This window comes from Oreochromis aureus, linkage group 3 (assembly GCF_013358895.1).
Source record: "Oreochromis aureus strain Israel breed Guangdong linkage group 3, ZZ_aureus, whole genome shotgun sequence".
NCBI lineage: Eukaryota > Metazoa > Chordata > Actinopteri > Cichliformes > Cichlidae > Oreochromis > Oreochromis aureus.
In genome coordinates this window covers 28,615,734-28,635,896 of record NC_052944.1, presented here as the reverse complement: position 1 = coordinate 28,635,896, position 20,163 = coordinate 28,615,734, and the positions used below count along the sequence as shown (strand labels likewise).

Below are 20,163 nucleotides of genomic sequence, written 5' to 3'. Positions count from 1 at the left end.
GTGTGTATCAGAAAATAGGTACACTGTGGTCGTAATAGTTCAGCAGCAATACTCAGGCAGGCTGTGGGTTTTAGTTGGTGCTCTGTTGGCACTAAGAGGCCCAAAGTGTTCCCTCTACATCATTACATGACCAGCATCAGGCTAAAGTGGTAGGAAGAATCTGTGCTTTAAGGTACAACGTGTTGTGCATTCAGAGATGCTCTTCTGCATTCCTCGGTTAGAACAAGTGGTTATTTGCGTTACCGTTGCTTTCTTATCAGCAAAGCAGTCTGACAACTCCCCCGCTGACCTCTGACATCAGTGTTTAACCCAGAGAGCTGCTGCTCACTGCATAGTTTCTTTTTTTTCAGGCCACTCTCTGTAAACAGTAGTGAGGTCTGTGTGGAAAATTACGTAAATCACATATCTTCCTTATTCTGATGCTAAATTTGAACTTCAGCAGGTCGTCTTCACCATGTCTACATGTCTAAATGCACTGAGTTTGTGCTCTTAGATGTGTTGGCGAGCCATGAGAGTGTAGTTACAGAGGGTTTAAAGGATTTCTGTAGTCTGTTTCTTCTGGCTGAAAGACAGTTTTCTCCCAGGTGATTAAGAAAATGTCCTAAAAAATGATTTGATCTTTGTAAAAAAAAAAACAAAAAAAACCAAACAAACCTGAAAACACTGACTCTCCTGTGCACATTAAAAAAATCAAATGTATTCATTCTCTAACAAAGTACATTGTGGAAAAACATGTTTCCTTCCTGCTTATTGCTGCTGTATTGTTTGTTTATTGTAATGTTACTTGAGCACTGGTCTGCTGCACCACTGTGGGCGAGGATGGAGGAAGCTTCAGCCTCACTGGAGTCTGACTGCTGCTGTGACCAGCATGCTAATCATCTGTGCAGGCTAAGGGCGGTATAGCCTTTATACACACACACACACACACACACACACACACACACACACACACACACACACACACACACACACACACACACACACACCTGCACAAACTCACTGCTCTGTCTGTCAGCTTGGGTCCAGCCCCATCTCCACCTTAAAGCAATCATCTCTCCTAATTGAGTGACGTCTTAGACACCCAACGTCATGCTTCACCCCCTTCCCTGCTTTTCCCTGAAAGGCCCGCCTTCTCCAGCTGCTAATTGGCTGTCACAGACCTGTCAGAGGGTCATGGATAAGAAGCAGAGCAGGATGCAGAGCTTTATGACTCACTCTGTTCAGCAGGCAGGTTGATCTGAGTGATGGTTTCATAGGAAAGAAATATCCATATGTTAGCATGATCCCTTTTATTTTATAACCAGATATTTCTGGTATACTTGAGTAATTTCAACTAAAACATTAGAAGAGGAGAGGGTATTTGTTATCGGGGTTGATGATTTTGGTCGGTCATGTTCATGCATTATACCAGGCTGGTTTCCACCCATTGATAGTCGGAGTCATATCAGATGACTTGAATGATGTAGCCTAAATTAACTGTGCTTTAAGGGTGTGTTTGCAGCGGTTCCACCTCTGTAGGTCTTTTTGGTCTGTTTTGACATGTATTTATTGAAATGAGCTGCTAGTTTTATTACATTTCACTGTATACAGTTTTACTGTCCACAGGGCTAACGTGTAGCTACCTTTGGTAGCGGTGTGGACACGTCTTTGTTATGTTACCTTATTTTTCTACCAGGTCTTCTGCTCTAAATTAGATTTACCTGCATTTTTAAGGCTTGTTTGATTTTAAAAGGCCTGGATATTAATTGTATTCATTATTTTTTTTTAAGTATTAAAAACTAACAAATGGGTAATAGATGCTAACGTTAGCATAAATTTTCTAGTAACATTTTTGGGGTTATTTCTAAAGCCAAATAATAGCTTTGATTGCCTTAGACTACAGCGTTGTTATTGCTACTAACCTAGGGTATCAGTGTTGGTAATGAACATTTTTAAAAATATCTAAAAACTTGATGAAACGAGCGCCGCTTAAGCTAGCCAGCTACAACCATGCTATAAAGGAAATGCTAATTCAGTCCTTTTATAAAGTCTTTCATTAATCATTTACATTAGCTGGTATGTGCAGACCATAACATTTTATAAATTAAGTGTTTTGACAGTAGATTAAACAAAAGTTGGCTATTTTTGTAATTGTTTTCTTTTTCTAGCATATTTTGCCTTCATCAACACAGGAAATAACTGCACTAAGTATCTTTGACTACAGCAAAGATGAAATTGAGTACAAATCCTCATTTCAACCTGTATCTAGTAATGCTTTAATGATTGTAGACTTTAACTATTCGGAGGTGTGTGATATGTGAAAAAGCGAACCACCAAAATAAATGAGAGTATAATAGGACGCTGTTGTGGGCTAAATAGGGCGCAGACTTTTTGTACTTGTGGACCAACACTTTCTGACTCAGACTTTCTGCAGCGTTTCCAAGCAGAATAATTTCCGGCTAATGAAGGTTACCTTGCATTGTTATTTTTGATGAGTCACACACCCCACACACACATGCACGCGCAAATACAAAGTATTGACTGAGCGGCGCTTGATTCCTCCAATCTATCCGTCTATTTATATTTCCAGACTAAAGCCCCCGCTGTGCCGACACACTCTTCCTTTTGTCGTAATGGTACACGGTGTGAGTTTGAAACCTGTTTTTCAGACGAATTATGGTGTTTTCATCTTAATATAAAAGCGAGGAGAAAAAAAATTGATTTGCTCTTCAGAGCTGTTGACATCTTTACAGGCTGCATCCACTCAGCCAAGCGCTATTTTAAGAGTGCTGTTAGTGAAAAACCAAATGCTTGTTATTCCTGCTGCCTGTAAGGAGTCCACGCAGTGAAATATTGCTGACGTTCTCTCTCTTTCCATTCATTCTCTATCTTCTCTCTCTTTTTGTTTACATTGTGTTCTGCGTCTGCCTGTGTGTGCTCTGGATTTCAGGCACAAGTTATTTTTAATGTCTTTGTTCCTCTGTGGATATATGTAGGACACGTATGTGTGTGTTTCTTTAGTGTATGAGAGTTGGCGATTATTGAGGACCTTGAGATCAAACATACCCTTGTGAGGTTTTACAACACCTCCCACATTCACATGCTCAAAAACACACAGAAACACTTTCAAAGTCACACAGACAGGAGCCAAAGATCAAAGTCCAGTGTTTGCTGGCCTTTGGATAACCGGTTTTATTTTTTCCCTCCTGTATCTCCAGGGGGCTTTTTTCCCCTTCTTCTTTTTTTTTTTTTTAAAGTGGTTGTTTGTCCACAAATCCATGTACATAAATCAGCCAGGAGCAAAGTGACAGGGGATAAGAGGTGAAGGCTGATATGAAATCAGAAGCCAGAGACATTTTTTTTTTTTAAATTAACTGGTTTATTTTTCCCAGTAAAGGCTACTTTTAACTACATCTCCCAGCACCTTTTTGCAAGACTCACATCAGGGCACTCAACGTTTAAAAAGTCTGAATTTTGACTCTTTAGGTGGAGGGCATGTTGTGAAATATCAGAGCGCTATCTGATTTTTAGGACCACATGAAAGTGCGCTGCTTCAGAATTAAAAAGAACACGGGCGACTTCGTTTGTGCTGCTCGCACTTTGATGGAAAATCAGATCTGAGCGACAAAAAAGATCAAGCTGAAAGTGAAATCGGGTGTTTAACACAAACCTGCTCTGATGAAATACTTGCTTGTGATTGAGCTCTTATCTATGCCCATAGCATGTGGCATCAACTTCTCTTTCTGGTTTTGTGCCAGTAGTTGGGTTTCTGTGGGTTTGTAAAGTGCTTCAACCAGCTTTTGTGAACCATATGTTCTTTTTTTTCTTTGTCTGTTTTTGAGGAAATGCCATCCTTTGGTGGTAATCTGAATGGCAGTTATTAGGAAAGGTGCGTTCAGGTGTTCCTGGGAGGTGGTGGGAAATTCAGAGTAACCACAGAAATGGGCGTGGCCCTCTGTAGCATCAGGCTGTTCTTTTTGTGCTTCCTTCTATGACATAACATATAATACACAGCTGTCAGAGTTCATAAATCACAGTCAGATGACTGAGCGTTTTACACATATATTAGTTTACAATGCTTCTTTAACGTCACTGATTTTATATGTAATTTTGCATATAATGCAGTCCTGCTGCAGTGCTGCCAGCCATCACATGCCTAAATTGAACTCAGTCTTGATTTTGTTTATCACTTTTCACAAGTTGCATCAGCTTGTTGTATTCTTGTTTATGTATATCCATCCATTACTCTATAGTAACAGAGTAATAATAATAAACTTGTTTTATTAGCTCATCCAGCCAAAGGGCTGATGAGCTGCTGCCAAGGTGAGGCGTCTGTCATCTGTCTAAAAGATCCAGAAGAGCTACCACCGGATGATGAGTTTATATATTGACCAGTGATAGCACAGGTCATCTTTACACAGGAAGTCAAGTAGGGACATTGTTGTACTACACAGGAAAACCTCAAGGATAGTTCCTTTTTTTCTTGATGAGGATTTTTTTGCTTAAACTCAGTTTTAAATCTCGTGTTTTTGATTAATCATCCCAAAATCCTCCTGACGGTGTGATGAAATCTCTGCTCCTAGAGATGGTAGAAATATTCATCTGATCAATACACATCTCACTGTGTGTGTGTGTGTGTGTGTGTGTGTGCGCTGCACTGTGTTGGAAATGAGGAGCATTTGGCCCTGCTGTGCGTCAAGGACAGACTAATCCATGTAACGGAATGATAATGACTTTGTAGGAGGAGACGCTAATAAAGAAGAAGGGCACGACTCTTAGTCCCCGCCCTCCAACAGACCAGGCCCTGCCATCGATCACCATTACTGAGGGGTGGAGGCAACGCCACGTTACTTAAGAAAGGAGATTGGGCGTAGCGGTGAAAAGAGAGGAGTTGAGTTACAGTTATGCGAGCAAGGAGAAGGAGAGCAGCTGTCCTTAAGTAGGAAGCAGGAGGAGGTGAGCTGTAGGAGGGAGGAAGGATAAAGACCATTAAAGAATAGAAAATTAGAGAAGTCACATGGTCACACGGAAGGGAAGGGTTTAAAATACAATGCTCGATGTGAAGGTCGGTGCAAGGGCGGCTCTTTTCTTTCCGCTGTGTGTACTTAGCATGTTATTTTCCTTGCGTGACACGGCAAGGTCACACCGCTCATGACTGACTGTCATCAAGGAAACCATAGGCACCTTCCTCTTTAAAGAAGCAGACCTTTTATACCCACGCACGTTTAGACGCTCGCAGCCTCATGTGCTGAAGCCACATCCTGACATTAGTGAAATCCTCATTAGCGTGTGTATTGCTTTCATTTGTTGATGATTTTTATTTCCCTTCAAGTTTATTTAATGTTGTCAGAATCACTTGCGGAAGTATCAGTTAATTGGTGTAATTAAATCTGGATGATGAGAAAAGCAGAACGTGGTTTGGTTTTTCACTTTTTAATGACCGACCCACTCCTGGGACGCCGCTTTGTTATAAAGGATAAAGTAGTCTGGGACCGAAACGATGAGTCAGTTCCAGAAAAAAAATCTCATCAATAATTTGAGTCATTCTTCATGCTGACATGTGTGGAAAGACAAACTCGAGAATCTTTTTGCTTTTTTTGTGATATCGTAAATAGTTCCATAACACTGAGACGAGATGAGCCTCCAGCCATCCTTCAGTAGGAAAAATGATGCCTCTGAATGAGAGCACTAAGAAAGATAAAGTCTGTAAACCATGAATGTCACGATTAGGGTTGTCAACAAAAATTTATACTCAGAGATACTAATCAATACTGAAAAAACATTACTATCGGATTAGGTACTCGCTTGCAACAGTATCGATTGGAAGAGTGCCGTTTTCGCCTCCTCCAGCTGAGACACAACTTCAGTCTCACTCACTAGCAGCTGAAAGAGCTGACGTTCACAACACTGAACACCGTATGACGGTCACTAAAGCTCCTGTTTCAACAACATTAACATATTAAAGAATAATATGTAATAATATATAATTGTGGGATATGTGACTATTGACTAAAGGAAATGGTCCTGTTGGCTTATTTGATTTAATGTTATAACCATGTTATAACAGGATGACTGTTCTCGAAAGCCTCAGTTAACAAAAACAACCAAAAACCCATCAGATAGCTGCAGGAGTTGGTAATATTCATCCCATGGGTCTCCTGCATATCAACAACGCCTCATGGAAATCATTTGTTTTGGATTAAACTGCCTTCCCCAGTGCTACCAATGTCGATAGTGTTACTGAAAATGCCAAACATTTGCTGGTAAAAGCTTCATTAGTCAGAGTACTTCTTTTATTGTTATTATTTTTTTTCCATTTAGTTGTAATAACTTATTTTTTTACATGAAAAGGTGCTTTTCTTTTATTTTTATAGTGCTGTTTGAAGTGTGAAGATATCCCCTTGGACTGAGTAGTAATGAGTGTAATTTTTTTTGTAATTATGCAGACGTGGAAGATTATTTAGCTAATTGGAAAATACCTCATAACTGGCACATTAATCAGTTAAATGAGGCCTAAAATGACTCGAGGTAAGACATTTTTTTTTCCTGGCCTGGCTTGCTTTTCGTTTTTCAAGTTTGATACTTTGTTTTGTGTGTGTGTGTGTGTGTGTGTGTGTGTGTGTGTGTGTGATAGACATGCTGTCTGTTTCTACAGAGACTGACCTTTACAGAATATCAGAGGTCAGTCTTCCCACAGACATTATCGAGCCGTTCTCTGCCTCCGTCAGAGCCCTCGTTTCATCCGCCCATGCCTTTTTCCCTAAACAAATAAACAAATATCTGCGACTGTGGGGAAAACACGAGGCGTTTTCAGTCAAAGGGGCAGTAAACATTAATTCAGCTGCAGTGAGTCAGACGTGGAGGTCTTCTTCAGTTTGTCCCGAACCAGAAAGAGTTTCTGTGATAAACTGATGCACTCACCTCATCTGTGAGGACATGCATGCCCGGCAGACACGGGACTCTGCATGCCCTCTTGTTCAGTCTTGTCTTTAATTTTATTATCTGCAAAAACATAACGCAGGTTCACAACACAAAATATAAGAAACACCAAAAGAAAAGTTTCTGGAGAGAACTGATAAACTAAATGCATCAGATCAGGTTTTCTTTTTTTCAGGTTATCACTAATTTCTATTGAAAATGTTATAAAAATTGAAGAAGATAACAGTCTGTATGATGTTCACAACTTTCCCTGGAAATTAGTTAATTATGTATCAGCTCAATTGAGAGCCTGCATGCTTGCTTATTGTTTTTCCTGCAGATTTCAACCACAGCAGTTTTCAGAAAGCCGTAAAAGTTCAAACTGAAATTTGCATCACAGCCGAGGAAGCTTTAGCTGCTCTGGAGACTGTTTTGATACGCTTGAAGGCAAAGAAGTGAAGCTTTTTACACCCACATGAAGTCACCCAGTACATTTTACCTGCTTAATTTCATTTACAGAATGTGAAAATACGTGAAAGTCCCTCCCCTCCAAACAAAAGTAGATAAATATCCACTCAATTTTGGAGCTGGCATCAAATCACCATTCATGCAACTGCAGGTTTTATTGCCACTGACTGCTTGGGTTTCCTCTGGGTACTCCATCAATGTTAGCTTAACTGATGTGAGTACACTGGGGGGAATCCCCCCCACAAAAACTGATGTTTGAATATGTGTATGTGAAATTAAACTCTGTGCTTTGAGCTGTATACTCTTACCAATCCTGCTTAAAAATAACATAGTTCTGTAACCCATAGGTTTGTAAAGGGACTTGGGTGCCTAGCTTGCTTTTTGTTGCCATCTTTTCTGCTGTTTTAAGGCTGAAAAAATGTTTAAAAAATGTTGCTAATAACAAGAAAAGTCGAGTCAAAATGTAATCCTGTGCGCGCCCACTCTCCTTTTCTTTAGAACCACTTGTGTTAGAGAAGTGAAAGTCATGCGTTACAGGAAAAATGTGTTGGCACATGTTTTACAAGCAAAGTTGGAGGTTTTCCTGATAGATTTGTTTTTTTGGAGCTGGCAGCTATTGGAGGAAGTGCAGCTTGAGGCACTTCCACATCAGGTTTTACATTTGCAGGGCTGAGGCTTGTTCGATGGTGCTGTTGAAGCCAGCAGACAAATTTGTACACGTTTGTGTGTCTGTGTTGTTGTTTTTTTAAAAATATTGATTATTATGCGATATGATGGATCGTGTAAGTTTAAAGTGGCTCCTTTGGATCTTGCATTCTTGAATTAATGCGTTGTTTTATTAAACTGATAAGAGGTGGGTGTTAGCTTCAAGATGTAGATGGAGCAGAAGTGGCATTACTTGACCCCTACTTGTACTTTACTGTTAGTGTGTGATCCTCTGTAGGACTCACACAGGTGGGGCGGGGAGCACTGGGTGACACAATCAGGAAGTTTAGACAAACCACAGAGAAACTTGTCACAAATTACTACACAGTTGGCGTGGTGACGGTCACACCCAGTCAGAGCTCCATGGAGCTTCTCTATTTCCAGCTGCATGCATTTTTTCTGCTTCCACAGATTTACACAATAACAGTATGTCAGAGGTGACGTTTCTCCTCAGGTCATTCTAAAAGTCTGGAAACCAAATATCTATAGTGCTGTGAAAAGTATTTACACCCTTCTGGCTTTCTTATATTCAGATAATATATATATATATATATATATATATATATATATATATATATATATATATATATATATATATATATATATATATATATATATATATATATCTATATCTATATCTATATATATATATATATATATATATATATATATATATATATATATATATATATATATATATCTATATCTATCTATCTATCAAAAAGAAGAAGAAGGGGACAAATACTTTTCACAGCAGTGTAAGAAACAGTTTGGAGCAAAGAGATTTAGATCTTTGTGGAAAGAAATCACAATCCTGGCGTAGTTTGACTCTCTAAGAGACAAATTGGTTTGTTGTTTTTTCCATTATGCATCTCAGCCCATAATTTTATCCCAGCTGTTAAGCAACAGAAGCAGGTTTGTAATTATTTGGGGATGAAAGATGAAGCCGTGCTCCCTTTTTTGGGTCTGTGAGTTTAGACGCCGCTCTCCTCGTTTCCATCACATGCTGATTTATTTTTCTTTCAGTCATGCTCTGCTCGAGTCTGTTCCTTTGTTCGGGTTGATGATAACGGGCAGTGACTTTTAAAGTGTAGTGACAAGCTGTCGAGGAGACAGGGCAGGAGTGAGAGGTGAACCACAGAGGAAGTGCTGGTGGCGGGCGGACTGTTTTGACCTTTACCATGTGATTCCCCTCGCCAACTATGGTTACTGGTCCGATCACCGTGGCAGTGAAGGCTGGTGCAGCATTTTTGTTTGATCCCGTAGGGGATTTACAGTAGTTAAACAACAGCGTAAATAACAGTGGAAAAGAAGAAAACTCGGTGTCTACACGATGCTTTAATGGAGAACTTGTGTTTCAGACTGTGCAGAAATCCCAGCGCTCCTCGCATCCATTTACAGAGCAACAAGTAAAGTAGTAAGTTCCTCTCGAGGGAAATCTGAATTCTTGAAGCTGTTATATAACACAAGCAATAAAGCACTGAACTAGTTTTTGTGGTGAACCAATTACTGCAGTAAATTGAAAGTTACTGTGTGGATTCTTAACATTTCTGTAGCCTTGATTCTTTACTGAGCTGAGAGCCAACAAGGATTTGGTGTCATAGATCATTTACAGGCTTCTCTGCTTTTAGTTAGATGGAAATATAAGAGAGTAAATGTAGAAAATAACAGTTATGCACCTTCCAAAGCTATTTCTTAGATAATACTGTGCTAAGTAGATATAATCTAACGCTATTTATCTATGTGGAGCATCGTTAATGTTAAATGGAATAGTTCTTATATAGCGCTTTTCTACTCTGAGCACTCAAACTGCTTTTATACAACTTGCCTCATTCACCCATTCATGCAAGCACTTTTTTCTATGCTTTTCCAATGTAAGTGCTTTCTGGGGGTCACTTACATTGGCACTTACATTGGTCTACTAACCCCCAAGACAGCAACTTAGTGTTAGTATCATCCCCAAGGATATTTGTCATGCACACTGAAGTAGACGTTTTGATTGCAGCGTGTTGGCAATCTGTCTGCATTCATAATGGGGTGGCAGAGCAGGTCAGCCACCAATCAGAAGGTCGGTGGTTCGATCCCAGGCTGCCTCCTGGCTGCATGCCAAATACCCTTGGGCAAGATACTAACCCCATGTTTGCCTACTGGTGGTGGCTAACCAGTTTCTACATGTATGTCTGATGTATTAGTTGCTAGCTGATTGCAGACTTGTTTGCAAACAACTCACCAACTACTCTTGGAGAGTAGTTGCAAACTGCAAACAGAAGATGTTTGCGTTGAAAGCAAAAGTTGTGTCTTACCGCTCAACTGCAACGGTAATCAATTGCAAAGAGGTTGCCACTATCGCCATATCTTTCTCTGTGACCAGATTTCACCCATTAAGTTCCAGCAGCTTGCAGCCGGTTTGTTAATACACCTTTTTCCCTAGCAACCGGTCTGTGCATCATGTGACTGAGACCTTTGATAGGCCAGATTATTTTACTTTCATCCAGGCGAAATTCTTCTAAATGTCAACATTTGGCATTTAATATTTAAAACCAAACTAGGCACCGGGTGAGATGGAGGTAGTTGATCTGCGGGGACGACCCCTCAAAGGGAGCAACGGAAAGAAGAAGATTTGAAACCAAACTCTGGGGCTTTTCGGAAAATAAGCGATAAAGTAATTGTGAAAAAGTCATACTGGAGCAGTTCTAAGTGTTGTGTGGTTGCTTGTAGTAACCTTTTATCAGTTTTTTCTTTCTGCTCTGTGTGTTTGCAGTTTGTTTTTCTCTCTCTGTATATCTGTGCGTCTCCCTCATCCACTTTCTACCCACACCTCCCTTCGCCTCAGGTGCTTCAGCCCCATCTCCGATCGACCCCTGGCACCCGGCCTCTTCTGCTCCCTCTCCACCTCGATTCATTCCACTCAGATCCAGCAGGTGTAAGCAGAAGTCGCTCTTAGCTGGCCTTTTCCATCGCAGATAAAAATTGATTGTTTTTTATTCATAGCTTTAGCCTCTCTCGGCTGCTTTGATCGTGAAACTAGAAAACCTCGGCGTTCAGAAAAGGCTCTCTGTGTTTGTCGCTGACTTTTTTCCTTTTTTTCCCAGCGGTTGCATCAGCGGTCGGGGGCCACTTGTCAATGTGGATGATTGGGTAGGGAGCACTTAAAGAAAGATGAAAGGCGAGTAAGTGGGGCGGATTTAGGAGAAGGCCCAGGTGAGACGAGAGGGAGCTGAGGGAGAAATGCGGAGCAATTTTCCTGTCCTCACCCTCCGCCTTTTTAGTGTGACATCAAAAGAGGCTCTTGTCTATGTTTCGGGTAACAGCGCGGCTCTTTAGATGTGACCTCTGTCCTCTCTGAGCGATTGATCCGTGCAGGGTGTGGCGAATATTTACATAACTGACCGTTTAAACTATCTTGCTCTCCATCTGCTGCTTTTAAATATAGGTCGCCCCAGAAAAGGAAAAATGTTTCGTTTTTCCATTTGCGGTGTCAGACAGTTCATCTCTCGCCGCACATTTTGCCAGCCTCTGTCATCACCACTTCTGTGTTCTCTCTGGTGATGTCTCCCTCAATTTTCATGCCTCATCCTCCCTTCCTTTCTCCTCTCCCTTTTGTTGCCTGCCTGCTTTTTGTTTCCTCCTCCTCTGTATTCATGGCTGTTTCCACATCTCTGTTTGTTATTTGTCATTTATGTCTTTTCCTCTTCCTCCCTCTTGTCTGTTGTTGTGCCGTCTTTTCCTGTATATTACTTGTTGGCACAATGCATGTCTGTCTTTTTCTTTTTGTGTGTCCTTTGTTTTTTTGTTTTGTTTTTAGCTTCCATGTTTCTTCTTGATTTCCTCCAGGTTGCTCTGTCAGGTCTATTCTAGCGGTTTACTTTCTGTCTCTTAAGCCCTGGAGATGAATTATTGAACAGACTGACCCTGGGGTGCTCAGCTGCTATTGGGGAGGTGTGTGTGTGTGTGTGTGTGTGTTTGTACCTGTTTAGACATCTTTGTGGGGACCAAAAACCTCAAAATGTGGTTTTAATGTCAGGGTTGCAGTTAGGTTCTGGTTAGGTTTAGGCTACAGGTTAGGGTTAAGCATTCATTTTTGATGGTTAGGGTAAGCGGCTAGGAAAAGCATTATGTCAATTAGATGTCCTCACTAAGATATCAAAACGAGAATGTGTGTGTGTGTCTTTTCTGTGATTGGGTTTCAGGTCTTTAAATGCTCCTGCTCTTGTATGTCTCTTTGTAGTTTTGAACACTGGCTTGCATTTTGAGTATTTCTTCTAAGTGTCAGGAATCCTGAGGCCAACCTCTCGTTTCTTAGCTGTGTTTTTCAGATGGAAGACATCCGGCATGATTTTTGTTTCTTTTGTCGTTGTTTATGTGTGCTGACGTAAGTGTTGGTGTCATTTGAACGGGACATTTTTAACTCTGACAAAAATAGCAATCCATTTTCATCGTGGGCTTGAATGTTTTGTTTTTTAACAGCCTGTCAACAGATAAAGCAGAACTGCGCTCAACGCCTCCTCTAAAGTCCCGTTTTATTTTTGCTGTGTTTGATGAGAGGGTGAACGGAGAGGAGACAGGAAATGACAAATTACCACAGGCTGGCTTTTAGGCCATAATACAGACATGTATGTGGTCCACAACAAAGTGAGACTGATACTGGATTTTGGTCGTCAGTGCTCAAACCTCCTCTGTATATATCAGCTGGTACTGTTTCTCTAGTGAATATACACATGGACAAACATACACTACAGTTGACTCCCAGCTGCATGTGCTGCAGACAGTGTTGTGTATACGCCTCGACAAACTGAGCAATGACATAATTTTTAAGCGGATATCCGACAATCTTCATGTGTGTTATAGCTCACTTACTTTGATTTAATAGACTGTATATAAAAGATGGTCACAACCACAACAAAATGAAGGATGCTGCATTCTCATTGGCTAGCAGCTTTTGATAAATGGGTCGTTAGCCAGTAAGAATGCCCCGTTTTATCGTCATGTCTGAGTCTAACAGGGACAATGGTTTACTGTAAAGCTCTATACAGACTATTACATTTATCTGGATTGGCTAGAATATCAACCCTGATTAAAGATACTTGGTGTTAGCTAGCTCTCAGTTCAAAGTGGCTAACACTCAGTGACTCAGTCGGGTCAGATTTGGTATTTGCTCTTTTCTGTCCATAAGAAAACATTAATAAGTGTACTTTGGTGTAATTCTAATATTTTCCCCTAATCATCACTTCAAGCTTGTAATTTATGGTGCGGAGGAAGCTGATTTGTTTGTGCTGCAGACTAACTGCCTCAGTTTTTTGTTTGTTTTGCTAATTTGTTTGCTCCTTTCCTTTTATTTTTTAGCTCTTTGCTCTATATTAAGCTTTTTGGGGTGAATTGAAGTTGAAATGTTCCTAGGCTGAAATAATGTTCATCGACAGTATACACAGGCAGATGAGTAGCTCGCAAAAATATCTTGATGTGCAAATGTGAGCACTGAGGCATTCAGTTGAAGTTTTTCCAGACAGCTTCTAAACACTCCCGATCCCAGAGACTCACAAGCAAAGTGATCAACAGGTCATCAGACATCTGTTCCCTGCACAGCTCAGAGCGCAGCAGCGCGAGGGCGCTGGATATCAAATCTAATTTTAGTGTCGTTGTGTGTGTTTCCTGCAGGCTTTTCAATCTGACCCTGAAGAAGCTGATCATGCTGAAGGAGCTGGATAAGGACCTCACCTCAGTCGTCATCGCGGTCAAACTGCAGGTACGAGACGTCTCCAGAAGCACGCGGTGAAACACACGGCACCTAAAGCCTGCTGTACACGGAGGCTGGATTTTTATGGAGGCATTATTTTGGAAATGCATGAAAAGAAAAAGATTCTGCAAAGCAACTTTAAAGATTACACATACAGATCCCTGTGAACAGTCTATGAGCCATAACTGAGTAATAACCACAACAGAGTTGGATGATGGGCACTAAAATCATGCCTCGAAGCTCAGTTCCAGGAAACAAAATCCATTTTTTTAAAGTCTGACTGAACTTTCCTAGAAATAAAATCCTCCCCAAGGTTACATCCTGTTTTGTCAAAGTCTGCTTGAGTTGAACATTTATCTTTATCTTTAATCATTAAATGACATTATAGGATTCAAAGATTTCCACTTTCAGCCATGCTTAACGAGCAGACGATGAAAAGTTGCTGAAAAACAAACAAACTCCCCACCTGGGGAAAACCCCCCGAAAGACTCAGCATTCGTTGGCCTGTTTGCCTTTTCTGTAAAGTCGTTCATTGTTTTGCTGAGTCGGTTTCATTGGACGCAGACACGCTTCCTCCTCGTTGTTTTGCAACCAAACTGCTTTCTGAAATGCCTCATTAGCCGGGTGCTTTTCTCTTAGAACTGGCAGAAGGAGCAGCGCTGCCAAATCCCACTTTTTCTGACCATTGGAGAGCTTTTTGGCAGCGGAGGCGGCCAAGTTAGTTAAAGTTAGCACAGAATACTTCAAAAATACTGCATTTTGTCACATTTTGTTGTCATTTCTCTCTCTAATGCCGGGGCTCCTCTCCAAACTTCTACTCGTTGGCTCGTTTTCAGTCTCGATTGCTATCATCTTGTTTTCTAAGTAAACCATTAAATTCTCTGCTGCTCTCTCACATAAGGCTCTTTAAGCTGGTTTAATTCTTTTTCCATGCGGCTGCTGCTCGCTCGGTCTTCCAGCCCTGCTTTCTCCTATCAGGCATTTCTCCTTCCTCGCCTCCTCCTCTGGCTGTGCATGGCTGATGATAATGATGAGTCTGTTGTTTTGACTCTGCTGGAGTTAGCTAGTAGAAATCTTTCTCTTTTTTTCTTGCTTGCTTTCTTTACTTTCACTGTGACTCTTCTGTAGTCATCAATCTGTGTCTCGTCTTCAGGGCTCCAAGCGGATCCTGCGCTCCAATGAGATCTTGCTGTCCTCGGCAGGACTGACGGAGACCGATCTGCAGCTCACCTTCTCCCTCCAGGTACGAGCAAAGGTTCAGCGAGATCAGGGACCCGTCAATCACAGCCAAACAATAACTTTCTGTTTCTACAGGAAACATAGGCACAACAATAACACAAAAAATTGACTCCTAGCTTCAGAAATATTTCTTTTACAAGCATTCAGTACTGTGCAAAAGTCTTGAGCCAACCGTCATTTCTTTATATTTTGCCTCCAAGGAGCCCTCTTGTCATTTTTTTCATAGTTGTTTGGATCAAATGTTCCCCAGGCCTTCTGAAGGTCTGTCAGTGTTTTGTTTGACAATGGCTGATTTTCATTTTCACTCCGGTCTTTGTACCTGATCGTTTTCACAGAAGTATTTGCACCTATTTCCAATTTTCCTACCAAAGCATAAAGAAATATGGAGTGGCTGAACACTTTTGCACAGTACTGTATCTTTGTGAACATGGAAAAATGAACTGATAGCATTGCTAGATGAGGGAGGATCAGGGAAGCGGATCCTTCAGCTCTGATGCATTTGAATCTCTGATATTAAAGCTGTTTGGGATAGATGGGAAAAGTTTACACAAAGCTGCAGAAGTGTCGCCTGCAACTCTCCATACAGCAACAATACAGAGTGCATTAAGGCAGAGCGTAGTTAATGTAGTTCCCAGCGGGGTTTTCTTGTGCTCTAAATCATTCTTTCCGATTTCCATGACTCTAAAACGCTGCTAAAAGGTCAGGGAGTTTCTCTCTCTGGAGCTTGCCGAGTGCACCGAGCCAGGCATTATACATTATACATTAAACTTTCTACAGCAGCAGCACTGCGGAGAGGAAGCTTATTAAAATCGAGCCACCGGAGTCGTTTCACGGCTTTAAACATTGTTACAGGAGCAAGTTTGCTTCCATTTATAGTGCAGCTGCTGAGATCGCTAATGATGGGTTATGTCATAGTTGGGCTCAGACTAAGTAGTTTGACACCTGGGGATGCTGAGCGAGGTCAGTGGGTGTGAGGGGCCTTATACAAGAAGCCATTTGGATCAGTCTAATTATCAAGAGCTGAGAAATAAACATTATTTATTGAAACATGTGTTCTGTGTTTCTACCTGCAGTATCCACACTTCTTAAAGAGAGATGCCAACAAGCTTCAGATCATGCTGCAGAGGCGTAAGCGATACAAGAACAGGACCATCCTGGGCTATAAGACCCTGGCTTTGGGTCTAATCAACATGGCCGAGGTGACGTAAACCTGCAGAGTTATCAGACCTGTTACACGTGCTTTATGTTGTTTTTCTTAACTTTTGAGGAGAAAAGTGATCAGATTTAGTTTCTTCCTCCTTGATTATTCCTGACGTTTCCTCAAATACCTTAAATGTGCTGCATTTATTGCATTTAGAATAAACCTGTGAAAATGGGACATTTGAGCTAACATTCAATACGTCTTCTGTCTGCCTTCTTTTATCTTTCTAAATGTGTTTTTCTAAATTAGGTTTAGCTTCTTTGAATAGCAGTGTGCATTTATTTAAACCCATAAATAAACCCACAGCTTTTCTTTACTGGAAGCAGTGCTGCAGCTTTTTGTGGAAACATTTATAGATGATTCATCGGCTAGTGATGGAAAATAATGTTTAGCCCGAAGCCCTTACAGGAGACATCTGTGCCAGCTGACCTTGTTTGCGGCACTTTTGCACAGTTGTAGTGCTCTCCAAACAAAAGACTGACGAGTCAAAACTAGAGCATACAATTTCTGGAGAAAAGGCAGTGGGATTGTTTCTATTGTCAGAGTTTGACTGCTGACTGCTGCTAGCAAACAATTGGAGGTAAATAAGATGACAAAGGGAGCTGAATGGAGATAGATAAATGGTGAGGTTTGATTCTTAAGATGTGGAAGGAGGGAGAGTCTTAGTGATTGTTTGGATGTTTAGATGTTTTCCATGAGTTTGTGTGAGAGAGAAAGAGGCCGAGAGGAGCAGCGTTTGTGTTGTTTTTGTCCACAAAAGCTCTATTTTAGAGAGTGTTATGATTACAGGAGAGCGAGAAGTTGTGAAAATGTATCTTAAGTATCCAACATGTAGGGAAGGGGGCAATTAAATCCACCAATCATTGATCAGTTTGAAATCACTGCTTACCAACTGTCAGCAGCTTCCACACATGTCGGTTAAACATCCATACATCTGTTTTCTTCCATTTATCTAATTCAGGGATGTACTACCGTACTACCACTGCCAAAGGGTAAGAGGCGGGGTACACCCCGGGCAGGTCGCCAGTAGGGATGGGTATCGTTTAGGTTTTATCCGATACCGGTGCCAAACCGGTACTTTTGAAACGGTGCGGTGCTTAAATGGTGCTCAAACCGGTGCTTAAAGAATGGAGAACACAAAATTGTTTCCAAAACCTCTCATGTTCAGCTTTTTTTGTAAAAAGATAACAATGTTAGCCTTTTTCTGCAGCTATTGGGCATATATGGAATCACTCTTGGCTGGAAGCAGTGCTTAAACAATGGAAAAAACACAAACTTTGTCTGCCTTCTCTCATGTTCAGCTGTTTTTTGTAAAAGATAACAATGTTAGCCTTTTCTGCAGCTATAGGGCATTTATATATGGCATCACTCTTGGCTGGAAGCAGTGCTTAAACAATGGAAAAAACACAAACTTTGTCCAAAACCTCTCATGTTTAACTGTTTTCCACTCTTTCTTTGGGCTACCTTTTTGGCCAGGGTGAAGGGAGTATCTGCCATCAAACAAGAAGACAGCTGCATGTAACTATGACGGTGTTTGCTAGTTCACCTTACATGCATTAATGTAATAATGTGGTTAGCCTACTCAACGTTACACACGAACAACATGAAGCTACTCACGCAGAGAAGAACGGCTGCTGCTGCCATCATCATCCATCATCATTTTGCTACGCTGACAGGGCTAGGGGCCAGGACTCTCTATTGGGGATGTTGCTAACTCCGGGTCCGATAACAGGCACCACACCCGCAGTAGATGTGGTGAGGTCTTGATTCTTAAGCTATCAAACACGGCTTATTTCTTCGGCTTGAAAAACCGGATGTTTCGCCAGGTGTTTCATCAGATTTGAGGTGTTACCTCCTTTGAGGTATCACAGTATCAGCTTAAAGCACTTGTTGCAGGCTGCTGAGTTTGCATCTTTGCTGTGAAGTACAGCCAGACTTTTGATCGTTCGCCTTGGGCATTTTAATCTGTAGCTCTGCTCTAAAGAACGTACGTGCCTGGCCCGCCTACTATCCTGATCAGTTTAAAATGATTGGCTAGAATTGGCTCAGGGAAAAAAAAGCACCGAAATAAAGCATCCGACATCTGTTTGCTTTTTTATCTGGTTAGGACCGTTTATGTCAGCACCGGTGCCATCATGGCACCGGAGAGGCGTACACCCATCCCTAGTCGCCAGGCTGTCGCAGGGCTACCATGCACACTCACATTCACACCTGCAGGCAATCACCAATTAACCTAACCCCACTAACAGTGCTAACCACCGCACCACCGTGTTGCCCCCATATCGTGATATCATTAAATTCTATCATTCTTGATTTATGGCCAAATTTCCATCTGTTTGTCTGAAAAAACAGACGAAATTCTCTTACAGTGTTCAAGATTGAGCTCGTTCACAAAAACGGAGAAAGTTCAAAGTGAAACACCGACTGTGAGACGGCCGCGCGTCCTCTCAGCAGCAGTTAAATTTCTCTGCGGTCTTCAAAGAGATGAAGTGCAGAGTTGCGACTTTGCAGAATCTTATGTTTGAGTCAGTATTGCAGGGAAATGAGTATCAGGCAGGTGAGCGATTGCACTTTGCTTTAACAGACGAGTGGCTATAGTATTATTATTATTTATTCTTACATTTCCAGCACTGGGCGCCTCTGAGGCAGCAGATGGAGGTTAAGCTGCGTGTTTGAGGGTACGTCAGCTGTGAGCTGTCGAGTCAGTGGAGTCTCATCCTCTGCAGCCAGACAAAAGTCCCAGCTGATCTGAGCTGTTGACCCAACAAGCCACCGGTCACGGTCTCATCTCTCTAAACATGCAGCTTCTGCCCTCTGCTTAAATCCGATCTTCATTTCTCAGCCGGTCCTCGCAGAACGTTTCTAAAGCTAATATCCAGCAGAATAATCCGCGATGCTCCTCTCATGGCAGCTCCCTTCGTGCACATCCATTCCTCTCCTCCTTTGTCATTCAGGAAATTTTCATTCACAGCGGCGGCTCGCAAAACGTATTTATTGCCAACCTTCATTTAACCTTCACGTAAACTCAATTCGCCGAGTGCGCTTTCAAATCAGACGCTGGATTTTGATCTCTGGCCCGGCGTTCTCTTCTCGGCCAACATAAATGTCGCCATAAATCAAACGCACAATTAAATTTCATCCTCTTCTGCCAAAAGCTCTTCACATTCCCTGCCTCCTCCGATATGAAACTGCTTTAAAAGGCTGGTGATTTATGCCGTCTGTACTTGTGTGCGCACGTGTGGACGGTCTTTGTCCTTTAGGGACGCCTGTTAGCTTTCACCAGCTGTCTGTGTATAAGTCAGGATTATTAAATGTGTAAAACACCTTCAACTCACTGGCTTCACATAAAATGTTTTATGGAGAGAAAAGAACATAAATCCACAGTCACTCAACAAACAGGTCCGATCTCACGTTTACAGGAGTGTCTTTGTAGATCGAACTGAACCAAATACGGTAGAGTGAGCTGTTAAAATACATCCAACCCTAAGTCAGGCTTCCAGTCCTGATTAAACTGTGTTTTTGGTGCCTGCAGGCCGTCTATGGCAGTCCCTGCATTTATAATAAAGTCACATTGTGTTCCGGAACCGGTTTCAACAGACAGTTTTCCTGCAAAGTGCTTTATAAAGGGCAGAGGCCATAAATGCAGACTCGTACGCACGGCAGGTTCAAACTCATTTCCTCTGAGCCACAGCAGAAGTTACTCTGCTGCCATATTCTGCCTAAAGCTCTGTGTGTGTGTCAGGAAAATAATACGCTACAGGGGACACACGGGGGCTTTCAGTCACAGAGAAATGTCATGTTGATGGCACTGTGCTGCCTTAATATGACAGGTAGTTTCCACTGACCCAGCAAGCAGCAGGAGGAGAATGAACTGCTGAACCTGTTCATGATTTCAGAAACATTTTGCTTCTGAATCTGA

General features: G+C 41.6%; 1 protein-coding gene across 4 annotated transcripts in view; it reads left to right on the top strand.

Moving 5' to 3' along the window:
* Window positions 1–20,163, top strand: part of LOC116314324 (phosphofurin acidic cluster sorting protein 1) — a 71,832-nt gene that overhangs the window by 23,823 nt on the left and 27,846 nt on the right. For all 4 annotated transcript variants that reach the window (XM_039609840.1, XM_039609841.1, XM_031732298.2 and 1 more), the window contains exons 2-4: window positions 13,726–13,813; window positions 14,958–15,047; window positions 16,117–16,242. In XM_039609840.1, coding sequence (XP_039465774.1) covers window positions 13,726–13,813; window positions 14,958–15,047; window positions 16,117–16,242 — 304 coding nt within the window. The remainder of the gene's footprint in view (window positions 1–13,725; window positions 13,814–14,957; window positions 15,048–16,116; window positions 16,243–20,163) is intronic.